The following is a 23,452-nucleotide window of genomic DNA, read 5'->3' as shown; positions in this document are numbered from 1 at the left end:
TTAGCCACAAGGACCAAACAAGTCATTTCTCAACTACAGCCTGGGCCCCTGACACGTAGAATAGAAGCGTGGAATCAAGGTTCACTAAGATGGCGGTTAACACAGGGAAAAAGAAAGGATCCACCCTCTACGTGCCATGGCCAATCAGAAGGCTGTGCGGTGTCACACAGACCCCCTCTCTTTTTGTGTGTACAGCAGTGCGGAAGGCCAGTGAGTAGTGGAAGATATCCCCTGATTATGCTCAGAACAGGTGCTCTAATAGGCCTGTGTGTGTTTTATGTGTGTGTGTGTGTGTGTGTGTGTGAGAGAGAGAGAGTCCCCCCTCGTTTTACCTCCTGGTGCCCCTGCTCATGAAACAGCTTGCCCAGGTTGTACAGACAGCTGGTGACAGAGCTTTTGTGGGCGTGGGGGTCCTTCAGGTTCTCATCAGGGATGTCGGCGCAGGTCAGGAAGGTCCTTTTGGCTTCTTCCAACCGGCCCTGGTTCATCAGGACAATCCCCGTGTTCAAGTAAGCGGCTGCGGGGGGGGGAACGAATCACAAATAGGTGATCCAATTCATGTTCAACGTGCAACCCGAGAACAGCTGAACTTCACCGGGCTGAAACGGGTCATTATCAAACGTCTTTCTGAAGAAACTGGCCAGTCGCTGTGGATCAATTGGCTGACTCATCCGTGCCAATACATACTGACGACTTTGCAGAGATAGAGGTAAATTGGAGTCCGTGAGGGCAAACGCTACATGAGGGCCCGCCGCATGCCACCACGAACTAAAAGCCACGCTAAAACTTTATTCTTTCTATCCTTCATCCAGAGCGTACTAGTCATGTTCCAAATTGTCCTCAACAACCTGTTCCAAGGAATAAACGGCTTCACCCCCTGCGTTAGCTAGAGCTGCTAAAGACTTCCCATAAAGGATGCGTGTCTGAAAAAACATAACAGCGCAAATCAAACTATATATGGTTACAGCTCCGTCATCATGGAGCTGCCACTTGTGAATTGGTAATGACCAGATTCCAGGTTGTACCAACAGTCAGTTCAATGCAATGAATAATGGTGCAATCTTGACAAATGACTTCTATCACCAGACTGACTCTTTTATTCGCCGTCATCCACTGCTTTAAGTAACTACTGCATTTAAAGGGATAGTTTAGCTGAATTACAAAATGACATACTGGTTTCCTTACGCTGTAAGAACAGAAAAGCTTTGTCCGCAGTCCATGATGCATTAGCTTAGCTTGTTTCTACTGTTTCCAATGGCTGCTTTATTTTTTTTGCATTTGTGGCACACAGAAGCGTCGCTAGGATCACAATACATTCGGGGCTTAGCCCGCCCCAGCCCGGGACAGGAAGTACAGGGTTTGGAGTGTACATGCGGAAAAGGGTACACACTAGCGGCCTACGCGTCTATGTTGTCATAATGCACGATTGGAATTATAGATGAATAGATCAGGGGCTATTTTTTTATTATTCTTTTTGTTCCATTTGAGATCCGGGGCTATTCATAAAAGACCCGGGGCTATAGCCCCGGACGCTCAGGCCTAACGACGCCACTGGTGGCACATATCCCATCCAAGTAATGTTCATTGTGCAATATTTCACTTTAATTGTAGATACTTTTCAAAATCAAAATGCTTAAATTAATTCCATCCCCCTGACTTTATTCATGAGCACCAACAATACATGAGATAAAGGCATCAACGAGAACTACAAAGCATGAGAATAATCTTCATTATATTAATAATTATGAATAACTCTAAGACACTCAGACTAAATAAGACAAAGGATGTAAAAAAAAGCAATATACAGTTCAATTTGTAATTGGATCATATTATATCAAGGGATTTAATCTCAACAGCAGTAAAAGGAACTATTGCTGCACAGACAATTTGACAGCTGAATGATCCTGACAGTAATGAGCCAGCAGGAACCATAAATGAAATCGGTTTCCTCAACCTCAGACAGGAGTGAGAGATAGCAAGAGAGATCATGACCTCAAAGAGAGGAGAAAGGGAGAAAAGGTACCCGACTTTGACCTGGATTAATTCCAAACAAAATGATGTAATCTTGTGAAATAACCGTGAAACCACTTACCCAGTAATGTCGCAGATCTGCCTGTGCCTCAGACCCATAAGCCTTTGCATGGATAATGATGCAGGGTAATCGCACGAGGCTGACATTGTCAATAAGGAGATAGGCTGTACTCACAAGCCAGGGTTGGCCTGCTCCCAATGGCCAGCTTATAGTAGTGGAGGGCCTCAGAAAACTTGTTATTTTCTTGTAGCAGCAAACCGCTGTAACAGAGAATAAAAAGGAAATTCAGGTTCTTACATATCTGGAAAGACCCAATATATAACATGTCACAGCAGAAATATCAATGTGGCGTCAAAGTACTGTTTAAAGACAGTAATACACTGTAAATACTATTTGTGGCCCAAATAATATTTAATGTATAAAGGGGTGTGGACTGTACTGCACATCATTTTATTGATTCATTAATATTTTGTATGTTACTGTATATCACTTTTATTTCTATAGATCTTTAAAAATGCTTACAGACTGGCAGTGACTTAAAAGCAACAAATAACAAAATAAGCGGCATCCACTTACTAGCAGAATGTCCGTGTGTCTTTGCATGTTTTGTTGTTAATTATGCCTTCTCATGTTTGGGTTGCTACAGACGCAACCCAGTAATTCGTTAGATTAGTTCTATATTCCTACAGAAGTTCAGAAGTAATTGGAATTAACGACAATGCCTAGAATTATCGCATTAATTACTGTTTTCCATTATTGTGAAATCATCTAAAGTTCTGTTGAGTAACCCCTAAAGAGTTGAGTATTGTCTACTTGCTGTCCTCTCCTCGGGCTGACACTGCCTGATTAATAAACTGGGGCGCCTGAAACAGCACCCAGGGGAGTGAGCGCCGCGTTTCTCCTCTGCGAAGGCCACTGATCAATGTAGACGTGTAAGGAGAGACCTGGCTGTTTGTGCACAGGCTCTGGAAACTCACAGGTTATACAGCATGTCTGCCATGTTCCTGCGGTAGTAGAGGGCGTTCCTGTATGCCCGCTCAGCCTCCGCCATCTTGCCCTGGTTCTTCAGAACGTTCCCAAGGTTCCCCCATGCTGAGAGAGAGAGTTACGGTTAACACAGGCAATAAACACTGCTGCCTGCCTCTTTCAGACACGTCGTCTTTGCCTGGGGTTATCTCGATCGGTCCCAGATCTGTCTCACTGAGTCATCAAGGTCCAGGCTGTTTTCTTTACACTACTCCGATCACTGTGCACAAAGCGGGAGAAATATATGCAGCGAATACTGAATTACTGGGCCAGAGACCGAGGATAGAAGGAGATGCCACCAGTCAAATTATTCTAAAACCATGGTATAATCTGAAATGGACTGCAGAATAATTGACAGGTGAATTGGGTCTCAGAAGGTAATATTAGAGTGAACATTATATGAATAAATCTGGTAGACAGGAAAAGAAGGGAATCAATACCACAACCGAGGGGTGTGAAAAGAACAGATGTGCCAGCTAATTTTGAGCTGTTCAGTGGTACTCCATTTGTACTTTCCATTTTCCAATATGCACACACTGTTGATCTTTACTGATTATTGCTTGCAGTGTGCATATGTACTACATTTATATAACATCATATATTTGGTGGAAAATATACACAGTCTGGGAACCAAATCAATTGAATTGTGTTATTTGTGCTTGACAACTAAATCAATACTGTAGCTAAGTATGGCTCACTGGGATCCATAATGTGTGTATGGGCTAATGCACTATTTAACAAGGTCTATATACAGCTGAAGGCCAGGGCATACAGGAGCAGCCCACAGTAAGAGCTCTGTGAACATGCCTGACAGTTCTGCTTCTTAGACACAGCTTTTTCTAGTTCTCCTGATGGCTGTATAGGTGGGGAAATTAATTACGGTTGCCTGAGTTGCGTTTCATTAAAATGCATTGCATGCTGACTCATGCCAAAGGCTCCTCAGAGCTGTGCATTTATTTATTAATCAATTAATCTTAACGAGCAGTTGGGAAAACCAGGCCAGAACGTTATATCTCGTCAACTACTAAATGCAACATTTAGTAATTGAAGAGATCTACAACATACTGTACATTGTTTACTTTGTTTTACCATCCAATTAGATTTAAATTTTTTGCGTATTTTGTCACAGAACCTATTCTCCTATTACATTTTATGTATTTTTCTACTTTTCCCAATTTTGTCATATGCAATTATATCTAAAACCCTTTCTTATTCCAACACTATCCAATGGATTCAGGAGAGTTGAAGATTTTGTCTAGTGTTCCTCCTAGACATCTGCCCTCCTATTTTTTACACACTGCTCTTCCAACCAGGAATTCATGTGGGTCAACACATGAGGACACACCCTGTTTTAGCTCGGCAAAAGCCTGAGTGGCCTGAAGGGGCTCACTAAAGTATCCTGAGATCAGGAGATCCCAGCTGACAATGCCACCCGGTTCCCAGGGTGCAATCTGCCTTGCCCAATGGGCTCGCCAGCCACTGTGTAAGCACAGTCAAGGTTGAAATTGGGTCATCAACTTGGTGCTATGAAACAGGCCACCTGGGAGACACAGAACTTATAGTCAACATTTAAAGGAGTGTGTCACTATATCAGGCTCAGCCCACACAGCATTAAGACAGCAAGCCAAGTAAGAGAAGTTACTGCTGCTCTGAGCTGCACCTCCAGGATAAACAGCTGTCATGTCTCAGCTCTACCACAGAACCTGACAGGGAAATGAGCTGTCCTGACGTTACCGCAGTGCCCAACATTGGCTCACCGTCTCGCAAACCATACTACGACTTATAGTTGTCTATTTGGGCGACCATGTTGGCTCTGAATTTCACTGTTTGAATATTCTACTTTCCACTCAGTGACAATGGGCGGAAAGTAGAATATTCAAAACAACAAAGCAAGAATGTCAATGAGGATGTACTCCCATTACTGAGGAGAGAGACTCTAGTCTGCCATAGTGTGGATTTGTAGTAGGTTTACAATGGAGGCCTTGTGTTGAAAAGCCCTTCAGCAATGACACTGTAATACAGCATACAGTACTGCGTGGGCAGGATTAACTGTCTGTCCTGTAAACATAGCACACTCACAAGCTCACAGAATATTACCCTCTCAACACCACATCAATCCAGAGCAGTTATGGTTTACGATGATGTTCCTTTAGGTCACAGATTCAACTTTTAGATATATAATGTGAGCATGTTGTAGCGAACAAGGCTGCAGAAGTAGGACCTTTTCCAGGCCGTGCAAAGTCATGACAGCTCATAACACACTAGCTTGTTAGCGCCTCCTAAAACACACTCAACCTAATGTGACCGGCCAGAGATTGTGTGTGTGTGTGTGCGCGTGTGTGTTTGTGCATGCGTGTGTGTGTGTGTGCGTGTGTTCTGGTGTCTTTTTCTCTGTGTTTCACCTTTAGCAGGGTTCACATAAATCCCCGACTTGTAAAGCATCTCCTCGCTCTGCCAGTCCTGGTTCCTCAGCACCGTTTTCGCTCCAAACAGCAGGACCAGGGAGGCACAGAAGTACACCAAGACGGTTCTGGAGGACCTCTGTCTCAGCCGCACGTAGACGGCTCTTACCCCCACCGCCAGCAGTAGACAGAAACCCATACTGGGGATGTACAGAACCCTCTCCGCTACCACAAAGCCCACGTAGAAGAACAGGTTGGTGGCAGGGAGGAAAGGAATGACCAGGAGGCCCAAGGAGAACACCACTACGTTTTCAGTGGTGGGCAGTGGAGTCCTCGTGACATTGTTTTTTTTGGTACCGTTTTGTGCACTAGCCGCCCGAGGCTCTGCTTCCGAGTGCGTGTGGTCGTGGGCTTCCGCGTGGGGGTAGCTGTGTCCATTGGTGTTGGACCTCCAGCTCCCGTTGGCCACGTTATGGGCTTTTCCATTGGTCTCCTTGGCCTTGGCCTTGCAGGTGCGCAGTCCAAACCAAGCCAGGAGGAGGAGTCCGGTATAAAAAGCTGCGGTATGAAGGTTCCTCCAATCAGCTACACTTCTGATCAGAGGCAAGGCATCCATGGACCAATCGAAGCTCAGCGTGTCCGGGCACAGGAGGAGCCACATGTTGACGGCCGGCAGGTAGAGGAAAGTGAGTGCTCGGGTGAGGAGAGACTGGGAGTCCGCCGCTGGGTTGTCAGAGTTGGAGAAGTTGGGCGGTTTGTTGCCCATCCAGTAGAGGCGGCAGGCCAGCAGAACAGCCCCCCAGGCCGCCAGCAGCAACACACTCAGAAGCAGGTGGACATTCCTCCTCTGGAAGAGAGAGAAAACAACAACAGAGCTGAAACCAGGAGAAACGGCAATGGACCGGAAAACTAGCAGCAACGGCAAGGAAAACAATATTTTGAAAAGTTACAGCCAAAGTAGTTTTCCGGTTGGTTGGTGATTTTTCTGACTCTTGGACTCTTGGCATTTGAATGTGATCCAGGCCACGTCAGTAAATCGAGCATGAGATTGCATTCTATTATGATTTCTGACAGGTAAACGAAAAGGAAAAACACGGACGTGACTTATGTAACGTTATCTGGAACAAAAGCTGTGCCTTGTTTGATTGGCCCTAGAGTTTAGCAGCTTTATCATGTGTTCCAATGGAAGTCAACTACAATGGACTTTATTGTTATGCTCTGGCTATGATGTAGGTTTTTAAATACCCACGAACATGAGCCAATTAGCGAAAAGAAAAAAGGGGCTTCCTTGTGACTTTGATTTGAGACAAAAATAATCACAGCTAAACACAGTTAACGAGTCATGTGCTCTTTACACACCTTTCAAGATAAACACCAAAACATATCTATAGAAGCCCAATCTGTCATAGTGCCTGTTTAATATTAAAAGCTTTCTGAAACTCCATGGAAAATATTTTGAAGAGTTTATGGAGTGTTTAAATCTTTTACACTTTGGTGTGAATGCAGAGGAAAACATGGGCCTTAATTGTTCCCAACGGAACTGTTCCTGGGGTACGATCAACTGGCTTATTTTACTGTGTTAACTTCGGAAAGCACACTCCACTGCTGCAAAACAAATCTTTACAGCTTCCCTCACAATAACGCCAACTGATATATGGTGGGAAACATTTGTGTCATTCAACAAAGCTCTTTGGTCAGGAGGTGAACTTACATTGGTACATCACCATCATACCGAACAATATCTCCCCCACCAAGATCATGAATGATTTCCCTATTGACATTCAATGAAGATGGTGGAAAATAGACGCATTTAAATTATGGATGTTAGTGGACCGGCTGCAGGTTTTTAATACGAATTTATCATTCTTAATTCCTTCGATGTTTTGAGATAATAGGCCTCCTTCCCAACACACACTGCAGAATACATGTTCGAATTCCCCATGTGCTGTAATGTATTCCGAATATATGCACACAAGCCCGCTTCACCATAAAAATGGAAAGCCATGGTGCACAGCTGAAAGTCCTTTAAGTCATTTGGTGTGCCCTTCTGCATGCCAAACGGATGACATGTCAAATCAGTGATCATACACTGCATAAGGCCGCTGTGCTGGGGCTGTGCTATAGATTTTTCCCTCTAACTTCTGTCGCTGCAGATTGATTCAGAGAGAGGAGGCATGTAACCTCGGGGGAAATGGGACTAAACAGGCAGACTCTCCTCTCATCCGCCGCGGTTGATTAGCACTGATGCAGTGAGTATGGCGAGTCAGTGGGCTACCAAAAACCGAGACAGTGGTGATCATAGAGGCAGTGAGCTGGGCTACTAACACCGAGACAGTGGTGATCATAGAGGCAGTGAGTTGGGCTACTAAAAACCGAGACAGTGGTGATCATAGAGGCAACGAGTTGGGCTACTAAAAACCGAGACACTGGTGATCATAGAGGCAGTGAGTTGGGCTACTACCAAGACAGTGGTGATCATAGAGGCAGTGAGCTGGGCTACTAAAAACTGAGACAGTGGTGATCATAGAGGCAGTGAGCTGGGCTACTAACACCGAGGCAGTGGTGATCATAGAGGCAGTGAGTTGGGCTACTAAAAACCAAGACAGTGGTGATCATAGAGGCAGTGAGCTGGGCTACTAACACAGAGACAGTGGTGATCATAGAGGCAGTGAGTTGGGCTACTAAAAACCGAGACAGTGGTGATCATAGAGGCAGTGAGCTGGGCTACTAACACCGAGGCAGTGGTGATCATAGAGGCAGTGAGTTGGGCTACCAAAAACCGAGACAGTGGTGATCATAGAGGCAGTGAGTTGGGCTACTAACACCAAGACAGTGGTGATCATAGAGGCAGTGAGTTGGGCTACTACAAACCGAGACACTGGTGATCATAGAGGCAGTGAGCTGGGCTACTAACACCGAGACAGTGGTGATCATAGAGGCAGTGAGCTGGGCTACTAACACCAAGACAGTGGTGATCATAGAGGCAGTGAGTTGGGCTACTACAAACCGAGACACTGGTGATCATAGAGGCAGTGAGCTGGGCTACTAACACCGAGACAGTGGTGATCATAGAGTAGGTGAGTTGGGCTACTAACACAGAGACAGTGGTGATCATAGAGGCAGTGAGCTTGGCTACTAACACAGAGACAGTGGTGATCATAGAGGCAGTGAGTTGGGCTACTAAAAACCGAGACAGTGGTGATCATAGAGGCAGTGAGCTGGGCTACTAACACCGAGACAGTGGTGATCATAGAGGCAGTGAGTTGGGCTACTAACACAGAGACAGTGGTGATCATAGAGGCAGTGAGCTTGGCTACTAACACAGAGACAGTGGTGATCATAGAGGCAGTGAGTTGGGCTACTAACACCGAGACAGTGGTGATCATAGAGGCAGTGAGTTGGGCTACTAACACAGAGACAGTGGTGATCATAGAGGCAGTGAGCTTGGCTACTAACACAGAGACAGTGGTGATCATAGAGGCAGTGAGCTTGGCTACTAACAGTGCAAAAGAACAAAATGTACTGTTCTTATAAAGCCACAAGTCATGCTGTTCACTGAAAGTTATATATAAATAAAAGGGATTCCTTCCATAATATAAATCATAGAGATGGTATAGGGAACGCCTAACCAGATGTGTTTGAAGATTTTGTTTTGCAAATTTGTATGCTAAAGAAACAAATTCCTAATGACTGTTTGTTCATTTTACATCTGTTTTATATTCATTACATTTTGGTTCAAACAAACATTGTGAGATTCTGAGATGCTGTACCATCCATTACAATTTCTCCTAAGAAACTATAAATGTGTGTGGTGTCAGAATAACACCAAACAAGTATTCTATCAACTCTTAACTTTCCCTAATGGTTGAAGGCTGCAGAGGTTGAAACGAACACCATTACTGAAGAGAAATACAGAGCGAGACTGAGTCTCTTGAGAAAATCAGGCTTTTCTGTATATTTTGCAACAAAGCTTTCTAAGTCATTGCTTTAAGATAGGCCTATGTTTATTCACGATGCTTCTTGGAAAATGTTGTTGATTATGCCAAATCGCACATGCTCTGAGAAAATGCAGACAGCCCCAGAGATTATGAAATACATGTATTAAACATTTACAGTATTCAGCCATGTGGTACTCATTTGTGAGTGAGCCAGTTGATGCAGGCTATCCTACCACAGAGCATTCATACCATTCTAGCAAGATTCCATTTAACTCAACCCTGTTTAGGAATATTATGACCAAAGCAGGGCATTATTTCCCATGCTCCTATGCTGTTGAAGAGGTTATTTTGTCGCCTGGCAACAGAAAGGTCACTAGTTCAATCCATATCCCACGTTTCTTGCTAATTCAAAAACAACTGTCGAAGTTCTAGGTCAGGTCCCCATGGAAACCCAAAGAACCACAAGGAACAGGGTGACGAGAAGAGACCATTTAACAAATTACCAGGAGCCCCAGCAAGAGGGAGGACCACTTGCATGCAAGGACCATGCTTACCAAAAAAGGCATAACCATTAACATTCATGTTACAACATCTCTTTTTATTCTTATGAAAATAATAAAGTTCCCTCGGTTTTTTTACATGGAGGGTTAAAGTCATAAGAATCACCAGGTCATGATTCATATTCCAGAGTTAGCCCAACCCATTGTTAACGGTTCTGCTCCAGAGCTACGAACGGATGACCACAGCCCGTTTGAGAAGTCTTCCCAAAGCCCCACGAACACCACGGCAACGTCTGCAGTGTGGTTCTGTACGCAGGGTTTGTCCGAGGCCTGTGAAGGGACAAACCGTGAGGCTGATGTGTACGCATGGTCCTAGGGAGAACAGAGGGAAAGTAGGTCAGCAGCAGGAACACAAAACCAGATCATCTGAACACAGGCTCAAACCAGGGCCATGTATCAGAGACTCTGGAGGAGTGAGTCACACTGAGACACCGGGCAGGAACTACAGGGCAGTTGACCGACGAGAAGATTACGACATTCGGGGACTCAAACAATCCTGTGACACAAAATCACATAAACAAATCACCCCTTCACCTTGGGGCTTGTAGTTTCGCAAATGATGGAGCTTCCTGAACAGCTTTTACTTCAAAAGACCAGCTGATCTGGAGATATAACCTGGCCTCAGACCTGAGGCAAGACAGCACAGACAGATCTCAGACCAGTATAAACAAGGGACGCTGTGATGACAGTCAATCTAGAGTGGAAATCCATAATTAGTCACTGGACGGGATTCATAGGGTTAGTAAAATGATTCCACCATATGATGAGTAAGTATGAGGATTCCACTGGATGTGTCATGCTCAGTACAATTCAGAAAATAGAAAAATGCACTGTATTCTTGTCCGTAAAATTCCACTCTAATTCCTGATCCCCACGTCATTACGGTGCCACAGTTCTACGACCTGAACTTTATGTGAACCTGTTGGCTGTCCTCAAAAAAAGAAAAGGCTTTACGCACATTAAATCCGTCCAAAAAAAACAACTTGCTTCGCCACACACTGAGTTGGGCGTCGCAGAACTTTCACACCGCTTCTCAGGCCTGGCAGGGGCCTAAGATGCCACCTCCTTGTTTAGCCAAGGAGACCCGGGGGGGGGGCGAGGAATCTGAAGAGAGACTATATATTGGATGTGGATCTAGGAAACGACCGTCCGGCGGAGTGGGATGAGAGCCAGAGGCCCAACGAGTGCCCGGTAACAAATGCCATGCCCCCACCACACTCTACAGAGCCGGGGTCACCTCGCACGGCTGACGCTGCCAGGCGGATTCACTCCTGTTGTGATGGGATCCCCCTCTGGCAGGACAGAAGGGCAGGGAGTCTTTCACACTGCCTGTGTGCTGCTGATGGCTCTCTGGTCCAGCGCCCACACAGAGAAACTACCTTTGCATCATAGTAACTCTCTCTAATTCAGCAACCTTTTCAAAAAGCGTAACTTAAATTAAGGCCCTGGTGAGGAGTCCCTCAGAGCCAAACTCAATTACGCTGTGCGCCAAGGAGGGCCAGTTTGTCTTCTTTGTCCGTAATCCAGTTTATCTTGAAATAAGTGGTTTAGCTCAACTCGGTAGGGGGCAGGGGAGATTATCTCCCCCCCCCCTTTATTCAGGCTAAATCAGTTCGGAACTGAAACAATGTAAACTTTATGAGGCAGGCATGTGGAGGAAATATCCTTGGAGATGAAGTGCAGAATAGACCAATTACACAATCCATTTTCTGGTGCTTTGAATGCCTTTCTTCTCAACACTTGGGGTGGAACATAAAAACATTTTATCTAAAAGGGTTTTTCGAGAGTCTACATTGAATAGCAGGAGCGGTGCGGTACCTCGAATGGGAAGCTATTTAGAATCTCCCACTACTTTTAGTACCATCTACTTCATTACACTTTAATCTGAAGCCAATCACGCAGCTAGCGGAGAGCTCTGCCAAATCCAATCCAATCCAGTTTGCCTGACAGAGAAACCCCTGGAATGACACAATCCTAGAAATATCCCTGGGTCAGCCTGACCTATCCACACACCTTCATTATCCAGAATGATCCCACCCAAAGGGGACAAAGGTGAGCACACAGCACATGCAAACATCACACCTGGATACATTCTAAGCTCGATTGTAACATGAGCGACAGATCCCCTTAGAAAGCGTATTTTGAGGACAATGACGTGGCACACCCAAGAAATTGGGCCAAAGCCCTGGAGAAATAAATACAGGCACCGGTTTTTAATGACGGAGTAGTACGCAGGCCAAAATGGAACTGAAAAACTAACTGTTGGCCACGTGAGCAGCACATTAAAGTAGAATGCAACTTGTGGTTCTGAACGCTGGCCTTTCGTTTTCATGGAGAAACTAGGAGTTTGTTATTGTAGATACTTTCGGGGGCTACCCATACATTGCTCTTCAGCGCCACCTGCCATACATACAGTATTTCAACAAATCCATAGTCAGGGTTCGACCCACCTTGTTTACAATCCTCCCTTTAACATGGATTCACAGCTGATCAAGATGTCTTATGTGGTTATAGATGTTTGGCAGGTACCAAACTCTTCTTTATGGAGTTCTCTCTGGAAAACCGCATAGTGGATTAAATAAGATTAATGAAATTAAATTGGGTTGTGCATTTACGACTGCCAATTAAGCGATGGACTACTCTGCGGAAACTGAGAATTAACATGAGGGTGTCCCGGGTAGGTCTCGATCTAATGATACTTCCTTCATTATTGGAAAGCAACACACTGACCTGTTGGTCAGAAGAGCAACCAAAATGCAATGTTGAATATCATAATTCACACACACACACACACACATCCACTTATATTTCTACATTTGAGTCATTTAGCAGATGCTCACATCCAGCGCACACTGTACATTTTAATGGAGCGGGGTGAAACAACTACACTGTACATTTTAATGGAGCGGGGTGAAACAACTACACTGTACATTTTAATGGAGCGGGGTGAAACAACTACACTGTACATTTTAATGGAGCGGGGTGAAACAACTACACTGTACATTTTAATGGAGCGGGGTGAAACAACTACACTGTACATTTTACCATGCAAAACAATCACCTTAAACAGTTTACAAAACACAGTGGACAAAAGGGGTGGCAGTGGAAGAAAAGGTGAGTTTTCAGATGTTTTTTGGAGATGGGAAGAGACTCTGCTATTCTGGTCTCCAAGGGAAGCCGGTTCCACATTTTTTGATGCGAAGAAGTGGGGCGATATGGGAGAACTTGTGAAGGTTGAACACCAGGCATGACATGACATCATGTAAACATGTCTATACTTGTTGGAACACAATTATTTTCATTAAATGTACACTCATTGAAAGTACACCACACCTAAATGCATCCCTAACCTGAAAAAACTGTCTTTAACTCCAATAGTAACCTCTACCCTAATCCTAAATCCAATAGTAAGCACTACCCTAATCCTAAATCCAATAGTAACCACTACCCTAATCCTAAATCTAATAGTAACCTCTACCCTAATCCTAAATCCAATAGTAACCACTACCCTAATCCTAAATCTAATAGTAACCACTACCCTAATCCTAAATCTAATAGTAACCTCTACCCTAATCCTAAATATACAATTGTGAGAGTTGAACCATAATAATTACTGATTCACATAGAAAGAAACACACACAAACGCAAAGCACGTTTAGGTTGACATACTGGCTAAAAATCTTTCTTCTCTAATGAACACGGAGCAAAACCAGGGCTCATATGACCCCATGTTTTGACTTGTGACCACAGGAGGCATTGTTTGAGGGGCCACAATGTCACACCCTCAGTAGGTCAGTTCCATCACTGGCCTGGATCAAAGCGTTTAACCTGGGTGAACCTCCTCAGTTCAGATACAACCCACAGAGTCAGCTGGTCCTGGGATGGATGTTGTGGAGCCCCTCAGTCACTGTTAAATGTTCATGGAAAAACCCATAAGAGGATATGGGAATAGGCCAGAGATGAAGCACAAAAAAACAACAGGACATCTTGACTGAGAAACATTAGAGATAAGGGTTATGAAAACATTAGGGCTTCCAGCAGAGCGGTCAGGGCTAGGAACAGGGGAAGATGACACGATGCTATGCCACTGCACTGTACGGGTGGAAATTACTTTAGCTTTATTTTATCTAGATTAAAATGCCAGTGGATGAAATAGAACATTACATGTCAACGTGCCCACGGCTTTCCCAAATTACACTAACTACATTAGTCTACACTGAAAGGACTTAAGAAATCTGTGACAGTGTAAAAAGAGAAAACACAAGGAGGAATTTAACCTTAGGTAGAGAAAGCATAAAAGTCTGTAAATTGTTCCTTGACTTGACTTACACTCATGTTCTATTGGTGAGCCTTTAACCATAATCACAAAGTCAACAGGGTTCTTACAGAACGCTACATTTCAGTACTTCTCTCTTTATCCCCAACTCTCCAATAGTCATGCCAAAGACAGGTGACCCTGGTTTGAGGGTCAGTGAGGTGGCTCTCCCCACGGTGCCATGATCAGAGCCTACTAATGCTTCAGCAGTAGCCATCAGCCAAAGCCACCTGCAGAGCTTCATTCAAAGAGTGAGAACCGCACTTCCCCCTCTCCCACAGCAGAAAGAGCCTCCTGAGTGAATGAAATATGAACTTCTAGTGTGGAGTAAGAGGACTGCTGTGTAGTCTGATGCGGGTTACGGAATGTGCTGGGTCAGCTGGACCTCTACGGCCTTCAGCAGTCTCTCTCTCTCTGAAGTATGATTGAGGACTATGACCAACCACAAGCCTTAGATGCAAACCGTAACATTCTTTAAATGTATCCTAAGGTTTCTATGATGATGCCAGTCATAGGATGGTACAACAATTCGTTGAGGGTCAAACATGTCAAAGAAAGGGTCATGCTGATTTTCTAGATTAACTTCACATACAGTAATCAGTCAGTAAACACATCTGCTGACAGTGGGACGGTGATGATAGAAAACATACATTTCTTGTCGCGCCTCATAACATTTCTGTATTTTAGTCATTTAGTAGACACTTTTATCCAGAGAGACTCATTGTACAGTCGAGGAGAAATATGTTTTTAATAAGGTGTATTCCTTAGCCTAAATTAGCCAAAGCTGTTCTCAGAAAAGGATAAAGGGTCATGGAGACCAAATGAAAACAATGTAATGACAACGGAAAACCCAAGTCTATTCAAACTCCAAACATTTCAATGGAAATATTTATTGAGCGAAACCACAGTAAGGGGCCCGAAAAACTCTCGACTGTCTGCTTCTAAATTTTAGTCCTTCTCTTTCTCCTATTTATTTATTCTGGGTGAGTCCAGCTTGGCTATGTGAGAACTAAATACCAGATATGCTAAGACAAGATGCCGATTCAAGTTTGCTTGCAGGGGGAACGAAAGAAAGACATAGGACAGAGGTCCTAGACGTTGATGATAATTCAGCCTGATCCACCAAAACGGCATGGATTTCAGATTTCTAAAGAGCTTCGTGCTGTATGTTCCCAGTTGCTGGTTGGTTGGCAACACGGTTTGAAAATTTGAAAGGGCTTTGCCCTTTGTCTGGGATTCCCACTCATTACCATTCAGTTTGGCAAACCAGACCTCCAGTATGACGGCTTTAGACTGGGTTTAGAAATACTGTAAGCCTCTTTAGAGAACTTGCACAGAGGAGGTCTCAGACGATCCACGCCAAGATTTTCTGTCGGTGGGCTGTCAGAAACAAATCACTTCGCACTTCTCTCAGAGAGAGAACATTTGAGCTGCTGTTATGATTTTTTATCTTTTTAAGGTTCCCCACATCTCCGTGACAAAGTAACATTAGCATTGTTTGTTTTGGCTTCACTTAACCAGGGAACATTAAATTTGAGACAAAGTGATGGCTTGGGGTATGACAATATATTGACCCAGGTTTATAGGGATCATTTAGATAGTAACATATGTTCTAATGGTCCGATACCACCCAACAATTAGCCATTTCGTATTCACTCTACAACCATTCATAATGACTATTTCATAAATTTACTCGGGAGTAAATGAACCTTCCAGATTCAGCCAGCAGGGCCAGCCCCACCCATGCACAGCTACCTCCCGTCAGGACCTCATCAGGGGAAATATAAGGAGGCTCCAGGAGAGCAGACAGGGGAGCAAGGCCTGGGGAGGAAGTAAAAAGATAAAAGGAGCTGAAAGAAAGAGGATGCGCAAAAAGGCAGGGCACCACCGAACCCTGCTGCCTTCCTTTCTGCTCATCCCCAGCAACACAGGAGCCAAGGATGGAGAAAGGCGGCGATATGAAGAAGGGTGGAGAGGCCACCTAGACAACAACCGCCCAAAGTACCAGTGGGAGGCCACCTCAGAGATGACGCTGCTTCCACAGCAAAGTGGTTTGTCTTCTGTTTTTAATCTTCCTGTCTCTCTGTTTCCTTTAATAAAATGCCCTCCAGGGCTTTAAATCCATGTACTGTGTCCATTCCCTGTGCCTCTCCCCAATACAATTTATATACACACATTTTATATATATATATATATATAGATATATATATATACATACATACATATATACATATACACACACACACGACATGTGCTCCCACATCAGCCAGCAAGTAAAATAAAAAATAAATAAAAACACACAACATAATTTCACAGATGAATAATAAAAGAGAACCATTTCAGAGACTCCCCAATGAAATTCTCTTCACTGAATCATTGAGAGTTTTGAAGTGTTTTCTAAATGAGTAACTCTTACAGCACTCTGGAACCCCTAAAAACAACATTATATTCTACACTAGATGATCACAGTAGAAAAAAAAATCATTATGAAACAAATAGAGGTAACCCTTTAAAACATTAAAACGCTAGCCATGGTTATAAGAAAATCTATACAGGAGAAAACATGGGTTCAGTTGACTGATTTTTATGTCACTGAATAAAATGTTTTTCAGGAAAGTGGTTGTGGGGTAAGATGCACCCTTTCCTGTGGTAAGTTGCCCTGCTTTTCTTCCCAATAGAAGATTATAGCATGTAGTTCCACAGAAATGTCCCTTATTTCTTTTTACTGAACTGAACATTAATTCCATTTTATATTTTCCTTTTTTCCGTACCTTCCATTATGTTCAGTAAAACAAAACTCAGATTGAAATAAGTCAGGATTCAAATTCCCATACAGTCTTTAGACACATCAAATGGCTTTAATTCTCTAGGCTATTTATTGCATTTTTAACACCTTGGTGGGGTCAACATAACTTCTGAAGGACCTCCTGAGTAGACAAATGTTTTAATCTACTTTTGTCTTGAGATAAACTAATGAACCTAAAAGGGAGTAGCCTTAACTGGAATTGTTTCACGATCTTTGCAGGGGGTTTTGGTCCTCTGAAATCAGGACATCTGAGCCTCTGTGTTGTTCAGGGTTTGTTCTGACATTATGACATCAAAGCTTTAGTCTGGTTCAGGGTTTGTTCTGACATTATGACATCAAAGCTTTAGTCTGGTTCAGGGTTTGTTCTGACATTATGACATCAAAGCTTTAGTCTGGTTCAGGGTTTGTTCTAACATTATGACATCAAAGCTTTAGTCTGGTTAAGGGATTGTTCTGACATTATGACAGCAAAGCTTTAGTCTGGTTAAGGGATTGTTCTGACATTATGACATCAGAGTTTCAGTCTTGATCAGTGTTTGTATGAACAAGACATTTCAATGGTGATTACTAAAATAGGAATTACTTTCCTGTTCAATCCGAATTAGATGTCATAATCGGATATGAAATGTATATCTGAGGGAAATTCCGATCCAACACACTCATGGGATCTGTCCATTTTTGTAAAATCACTACTCAACCCGAGTGGGTTCTGGGGCCGACCCGAAAATATGCCAGAGATGTGAGTTAATTAGATCTAAATACGATATACATAAGACCCAAACTTCTCCAAAAGACAGAAAATGCCTCTATTCCCATGGCAGCCCGCCAAATTGTTTAACTTGTCTGGCAGTGGATGTTAACTTCTCACATGCATTTTGATATAGTTTAGCTGGTCAAAAACATGGTTTAAGCTATACATTTCAGAAAATCTTTTCAGAAAGTTGAAAAATTGAGATTAGTGGTCTATGCTGTAAGAACGCTCTATGGATCTCCCTCCAAAACGTGCTCCATGTCTTCCACTAATTTGTGCACTTTTTATACAGTGAGGGACAAAATGATTTGATCCCCTGCTGATTTTGTATGTTTGCACACTGACAAAGAAATTATCAGTCCATAATTTTAATGGCAGGCTTATTTGAACAGTGAGAGACAGAAGAACAACAAAAACATCCAGAAAAACCCATGTCAAAAATGTAAAAAATAGGTTTGACGGTACATGCCCCCGTCCATCCATTTGATGCGGTGAAGTTGTTCTGTCCCCTTAGCAGAACCCCCCCGCCCCAGAGCATAATGTTTCCACCTCCATGTTTCACAGTGGGGATGGTGTTCTTGGGGTCATAGGCAGCATTCCTCCTCCTCCAAATCACAGGGAGTTGAGTGGATTTTCTAGCTTGATTTTGGTCTCATCTGACCACAACACTTTCACCCAGTTCTTCTCTGAATCATTCAGATGTTCATTGGTAAACTTCAGACGGGCCTGTACATGTGCTTTCTTGAGCAGGGGGACCTTGCGGGCGCTGCAGGATTCCAGTCCTTCACGGCGTAGTGTTACCAATTGTATTCTTGGTGACTATGGTCCCAGTTGCCTTGAGATCATTGACAATATCCTCCCGTGTAGTTCTGGGCTGATTCCTCACCATTCTCATGATCATTGCAACTCCACGAGGTGAGATCTTGCATGGATCCCCAGACTGAGGGAGATTGACAGTTATTTTGTGTTTCTTCCATTTGCTAATAATCGCACCATCTATTGTCACCTTCTCACCAAGCTGCTTGGCGATGGTCTTGTAGCCCATTCCAGCCTTGTGTAGGTCTAAAATCTTGTCCATGACATCCTTGGACAGCGCTTTGGTCTTGACCACGGTGGAGAGTTTGGAATCTGATTGATTGCTTCTGAGAACAGGTGTCTTTTAAACAGGTAACAAACTGAGATTAGGAGCACTCCCTTTAAGAGTGTGCTCCTAATCTCAGCTCGTTACCTGTATAAAAGACACCTGGGAGCCAGAAATCTCTCTGATTGAGAGGGGATCAAATACTTATTTCACTCATTAAAATGGCAATCAATTCATAACATTTTTGACATGCATTTTTGTGGATTTCTTTATTGTTGTTCTGTTTCTCACTGTTCAAATAAAAGTACCATTAAAATTATAGACTGATAATTTCTCTGTCAGTGGAAAATGTACAAAATCAACAGGGGATAAAAAAAAAAATCCCTCACTGTGTTACCTGGCCCTTGCACAAACGTAGGTCTACAAAAGTGAATGTGGGATGTCTAGAATAATAACATGAACTTCACGCCATACTGTAGCTAGCGAGCTTCTGGAAATATTTATGTTACCTTGCCGTGTTTGATACAGTACTATCCATTGTGATCTGAGAAATATTCATATTTCCAATTCCTTTACAACAATCCTAACCAACAAGCATCTTCACATAAAAGGTCTGACTGCATATCTAATTTGAAATCATTACAAAATAGGCAATCTGAAACAATGATTAAGTCAAGTCCTGAAACAACGTAGCAAATGTGATTCAAAATATTATCAGGATACTTCCTTAAAATCCAACTCTGGACACAGTCTATTTCAGATATCAACACACACCGATCTGAGATCCTTTGCCACCAGGCCCGGTCCAACCTGGGATTCAACATTCAACCACATAATGTTGCATTCGACCCAGTGGGACAATCGATCTGATCTCGGATAATCGGATTTGGGATATATCTGCAGAGACCTCTAATGCAAATCCTTTGTTGGGGGGTAAAGTCATGTTAAAATGTATTACATGGTTGTCTGCCACTTCTCATTTTGGTTTCCTTGATTACTTTAGGGTGAGTAAACATTGTGTTGCTTACAAAATGAACCTTTGATCACTCTGGATGAGACCAACATTTCAACAAAGTGAGTCTCTTTGCTGAAGTGGAGGATTACATTGCCGAAATTGTTATGAGGAGGATTTTCCACAATTTGTATTCATGTTTACAGGCAGACTGTCCAGTTAAGCATTGCTATACCGCTGTGATAATCGTTACAGTGTGTCACAATGGAAAAAAAATCTAAGCCAAAACTATTTATCCCAAATTACAATCTGAATGTTTCAGGCCAAGGACTCTGCGACTCTGCGCAATAAAACAAAGGGTGAAAAAAGAAAAAGCTGCAAAACACCACTTGTTTGTCAATGTCTCATCACAATATGTCTCATCACAATATGTCTCATCACAATATGTTTCATCACAAGGGGTAAGAAACATTCTGGGGCAAGAAAAAAAAAACAGTGTTTGTCATTAATCACTGGTGCTATATGCTATAATGGTATATATACACAATATTCTGAGACTGACTGGGAAGGTTATGAATGTATGTATTCAGTCTGAGGTCTCCTTAAACAGGGTCTAGGGCAAGGCTGGAACCAGCAAGACTCCACGGCATGCACCTGGCTGGGGAATTCAAAGTTGCATTATAACCTTTAAGTGAACAGGCTATAAAAACATATTCGGATGAAACACTTCGATTTTCGATTACATTTTTCGTTAACATCTTCCCGAAACATTCAAAATATTATGCAGGTATTTAATTTACTTTAAGACAGTGTTGGGGTTTAACTGTCGATGCAAAGACAGATTCTGAAGGTCAGAGTGGGACCTATACATTCTGCATGACCTCAACATGGAGAGAGGTTCTGAGAACATTTGAGTGCATCTGGATCTGTGCATTTTCTAAAACAGACCACCCGCTTCCTGGTCCAATGAAAACAGAGCGTCTAATTCTGGTCCACTGACAGCAGAGCGTCTAAGCAAGGGATGTCAGCTGAAACGTAGCCCTGTGAGAATGCTCCATCCAGAGCCTCACTCTACTTTCTTTTTCTCAGAGTTCCTACTTTCTCACTTTACTCCTTCCTTACATTTCCTCCTTTCTCCTACTCATATCCTCACATTCCCTCCTTCACTCCCTCCTTCTCGGAGGCAGGGATGCGTGGGCGGACACTGGCCTTGACTGCTGTGCTGCTAGGGGTATCACAGCCCAACCACATAAACCATAGCAGACAGCTGGCCAATCAGGGCAGGTAAAAATGAGACCAAAGCTCATGCTCTGGGTTAGCTCAAAATAGATTCTGTTGATGTCATAAGACAACATGGCTGAAAGCTCTCACAAATATCATCTCCTATTATCTGTGGGTTTCTTGAGTTCAGGTGTAAATGTTGAAACAAAATGCAAACTGTAGGTCTATGGGTATGATTTCATGAATTTGCAATTAAATATGTCAACACTTTGATTTTCTTATTCAGATACATCACGTTCTGTGCTTCCACTATATTAAGGACACCAAATACACATCCACTACATCTGCATCTTCCATTCGGGGTTTACTATGTTTGTCAGACCATTATCCATTCACCTTACAGTGATTAGACAATGGCGAACACTGGGTCCGGTGGAAAAACGCTTACATGTGCATCTATCCCTAACACGCCAACATATTTAAGCATATAACAGCTGATCACACAAAACAACACAGTGACAGGAAATTAAAAGCATAGTGAATACACGCAGGAAAGAAATGTGACTACATGCCTAAAAATATGAACCGCTTTGAGTTCCAAAAGAGTAGTTTGCAACAACACAATTCGTTTTAGATTTAAATATACATTAAACTTTGGGTGTAACTTTTATTTGGTGGATTAACAATACAAATCATGTTATTTATCATGCAGAACACTGAATGTCCTCATACATTACTAATTAATTGCTGGAAAGAGTTCTAAGAAAAACATCATTCACTTCAGAATAACAATGAAAATATCTACAATTTGTCTCAGCTTATAAATCACTTGAAGTATTTGTTGGACTGTCTCTGTACGCACGCAATTCATTCAGCAGAGGGACAGAGTTTCTTCACAATTAAATGAATCTAAATATTTGGTGCAGATAACTAATTTAACTGAAAACTGACATTGTTTCAGTAACCAGGAATATTCCAGCCCAATGTATAAATCAAACATGCTCAGTGAACGCCTAAATGATCATGTAACAGACGGACTCACCAACCGCAAAATCTATATTTAACCTAAAGCATGACAGCTCACTGGATCTGGTTATTCATGACACTTTACACTCTTTCTGTAGAGTGCAGCTCTGGGAGAAAGGAAACAGAGTATAACTGGTATTTCTGACACAACTCGCCAACATTGATGAGGGAACAGACTGGTGGCAAACAAAGAAAAGAGAACATAACAGACAGAGAGGCAAAAAAGTGTCTGGAAGATATTTGGAGCAGCCAGCGAATGGATCGGTCTTCATTTTGAAGAGTTTGAGTATTATTTTCTGCTTCAAAATGAGTTTGTTCTGTTTCCTTGCATCGCATTGCCTCTCATGTCTTTCTATCTCGGTTTTCTCTTTCCCTATTTCTTTCAAGCTCTTTCCTGTCTCTCTGTTTACCTGTTTCTCTCACTCTTTCAAGCTCTTTCCTTTCTCACTGTCTGTTTCTCTCTCTCACCATGGAGGAGCCAGAGCCAGAGCGTTGGCCGTCTCCGTCAGCTCCTCTCAGCCCTGATAAGTGGGAGGGCAGGGAGGGAGTGAGATAACAGGGACTCCCGACTCCGGTCACTTTACATCATCCCCATCCAACCACGTTAGCCATATTTCCCAAGGCTGTAGAGGACATGAGAGAGAAACGGATGAAATAACTAATTCACAATCAGATAGAAATTGTACACGTTACTTGATACTAGCTTTCATAGAAGATTAACTGAGAACAAAGCCTCATTGTTGAGCATGCCCACAATAAAGACAGATGCATTTTCCTGGATCTGTCTGCATATACAGTGTCTGCCAGCCTAGACGAGGCCCAGCCCAGGTGATAGGTAGATGGGTGAGGGCAGGGGACGCAGGCTACCTCCACCATGCTCACTCCATAAAGCAGTGGCAGCGTCCATTAGAGCATGCATAAGCCATCTGTAGAGCCTGAGGTAAAAGCACAGGGACAGCCTCACACGGCAAGGACATGCAGGGAACCACAGCTCACGTGTCCCCACACAAACATCACCCCTACAAAGCATCACACATACTTAGCCTCATCCGGTCCTCACCACCCTGAGAGAGTGCCAGAAACCCCCCGGAGGGTGTCGCACAGAGCAACACCCTAGAGATTTCATCAGGCCTGGAAAGTTCCACCAACCCAGCAGACCTGTCATCTAGCATCACAACCTTCTGTGTGGTGAATCTTCTCACCTCGTCCTCATTCCCTTCAACGCCCTCCTTCCCTGTTGTTACATTTGAAAGCTTAGAAAAAGTCCAGAACTGTGGCACAGCCTTGTAGAAGGCACAATGCGGCAAGTCCAAGCCCTGGAACACCCGAATAAATGGTTTAA

At 43.2% G+C, this 23,452-nt stretch overlaps 1 protein-coding gene across 4 annotated transcripts in view; it reads right to left on the bottom strand.

Annotated features, from left to right (window-relative positions):
• tmtc2b (transmembrane O-mannosyltransferase targeting cadherins 2b) overlaps window positions 1-23,452 on the bottom strand; it is a 102,311-nt gene that overhangs the window by 24,598 nt on the left and 54,261 nt on the right. For all 4 annotated transcript variants that reach the window (XM_010883300.5, XM_010883301.4, XM_020040497.3 and 1 more), the window contains 4 exons: window positions 5,461-6,307; window positions 3,010-3,124; window positions 2,207-2,292; window positions 333-517 (listed from right to left, as the gene is read on the bottom strand). In XM_010883300.5, the coding sequence (XP_010881602.1) occupies window positions 333-517; window positions 2,207-2,292; window positions 3,010-3,124; window positions 5,461-6,307 (1,233 nt within the window). The remainder of the gene's footprint in view (window positions 1-332; window positions 518-2,206; window positions 2,293-3,009; window positions 3,125-5,460; window positions 6,308-23,452) is intronic.

The sequence above is a fragment of the Esox lucius genome, chromosome 19 (assembly GCF_011004845.1).
Source record: "Esox lucius isolate fEsoLuc1 chromosome 19, fEsoLuc1.pri, whole genome shotgun sequence".
NCBI classification, from domain to species: Eukaryota; Metazoa; Chordata; class Actinopteri; order Esociformes; family Esocidae; genus Esox; species Esox lucius.
This window is presented reverse-complemented; position numbering and strand designations above follow the sequence as displayed.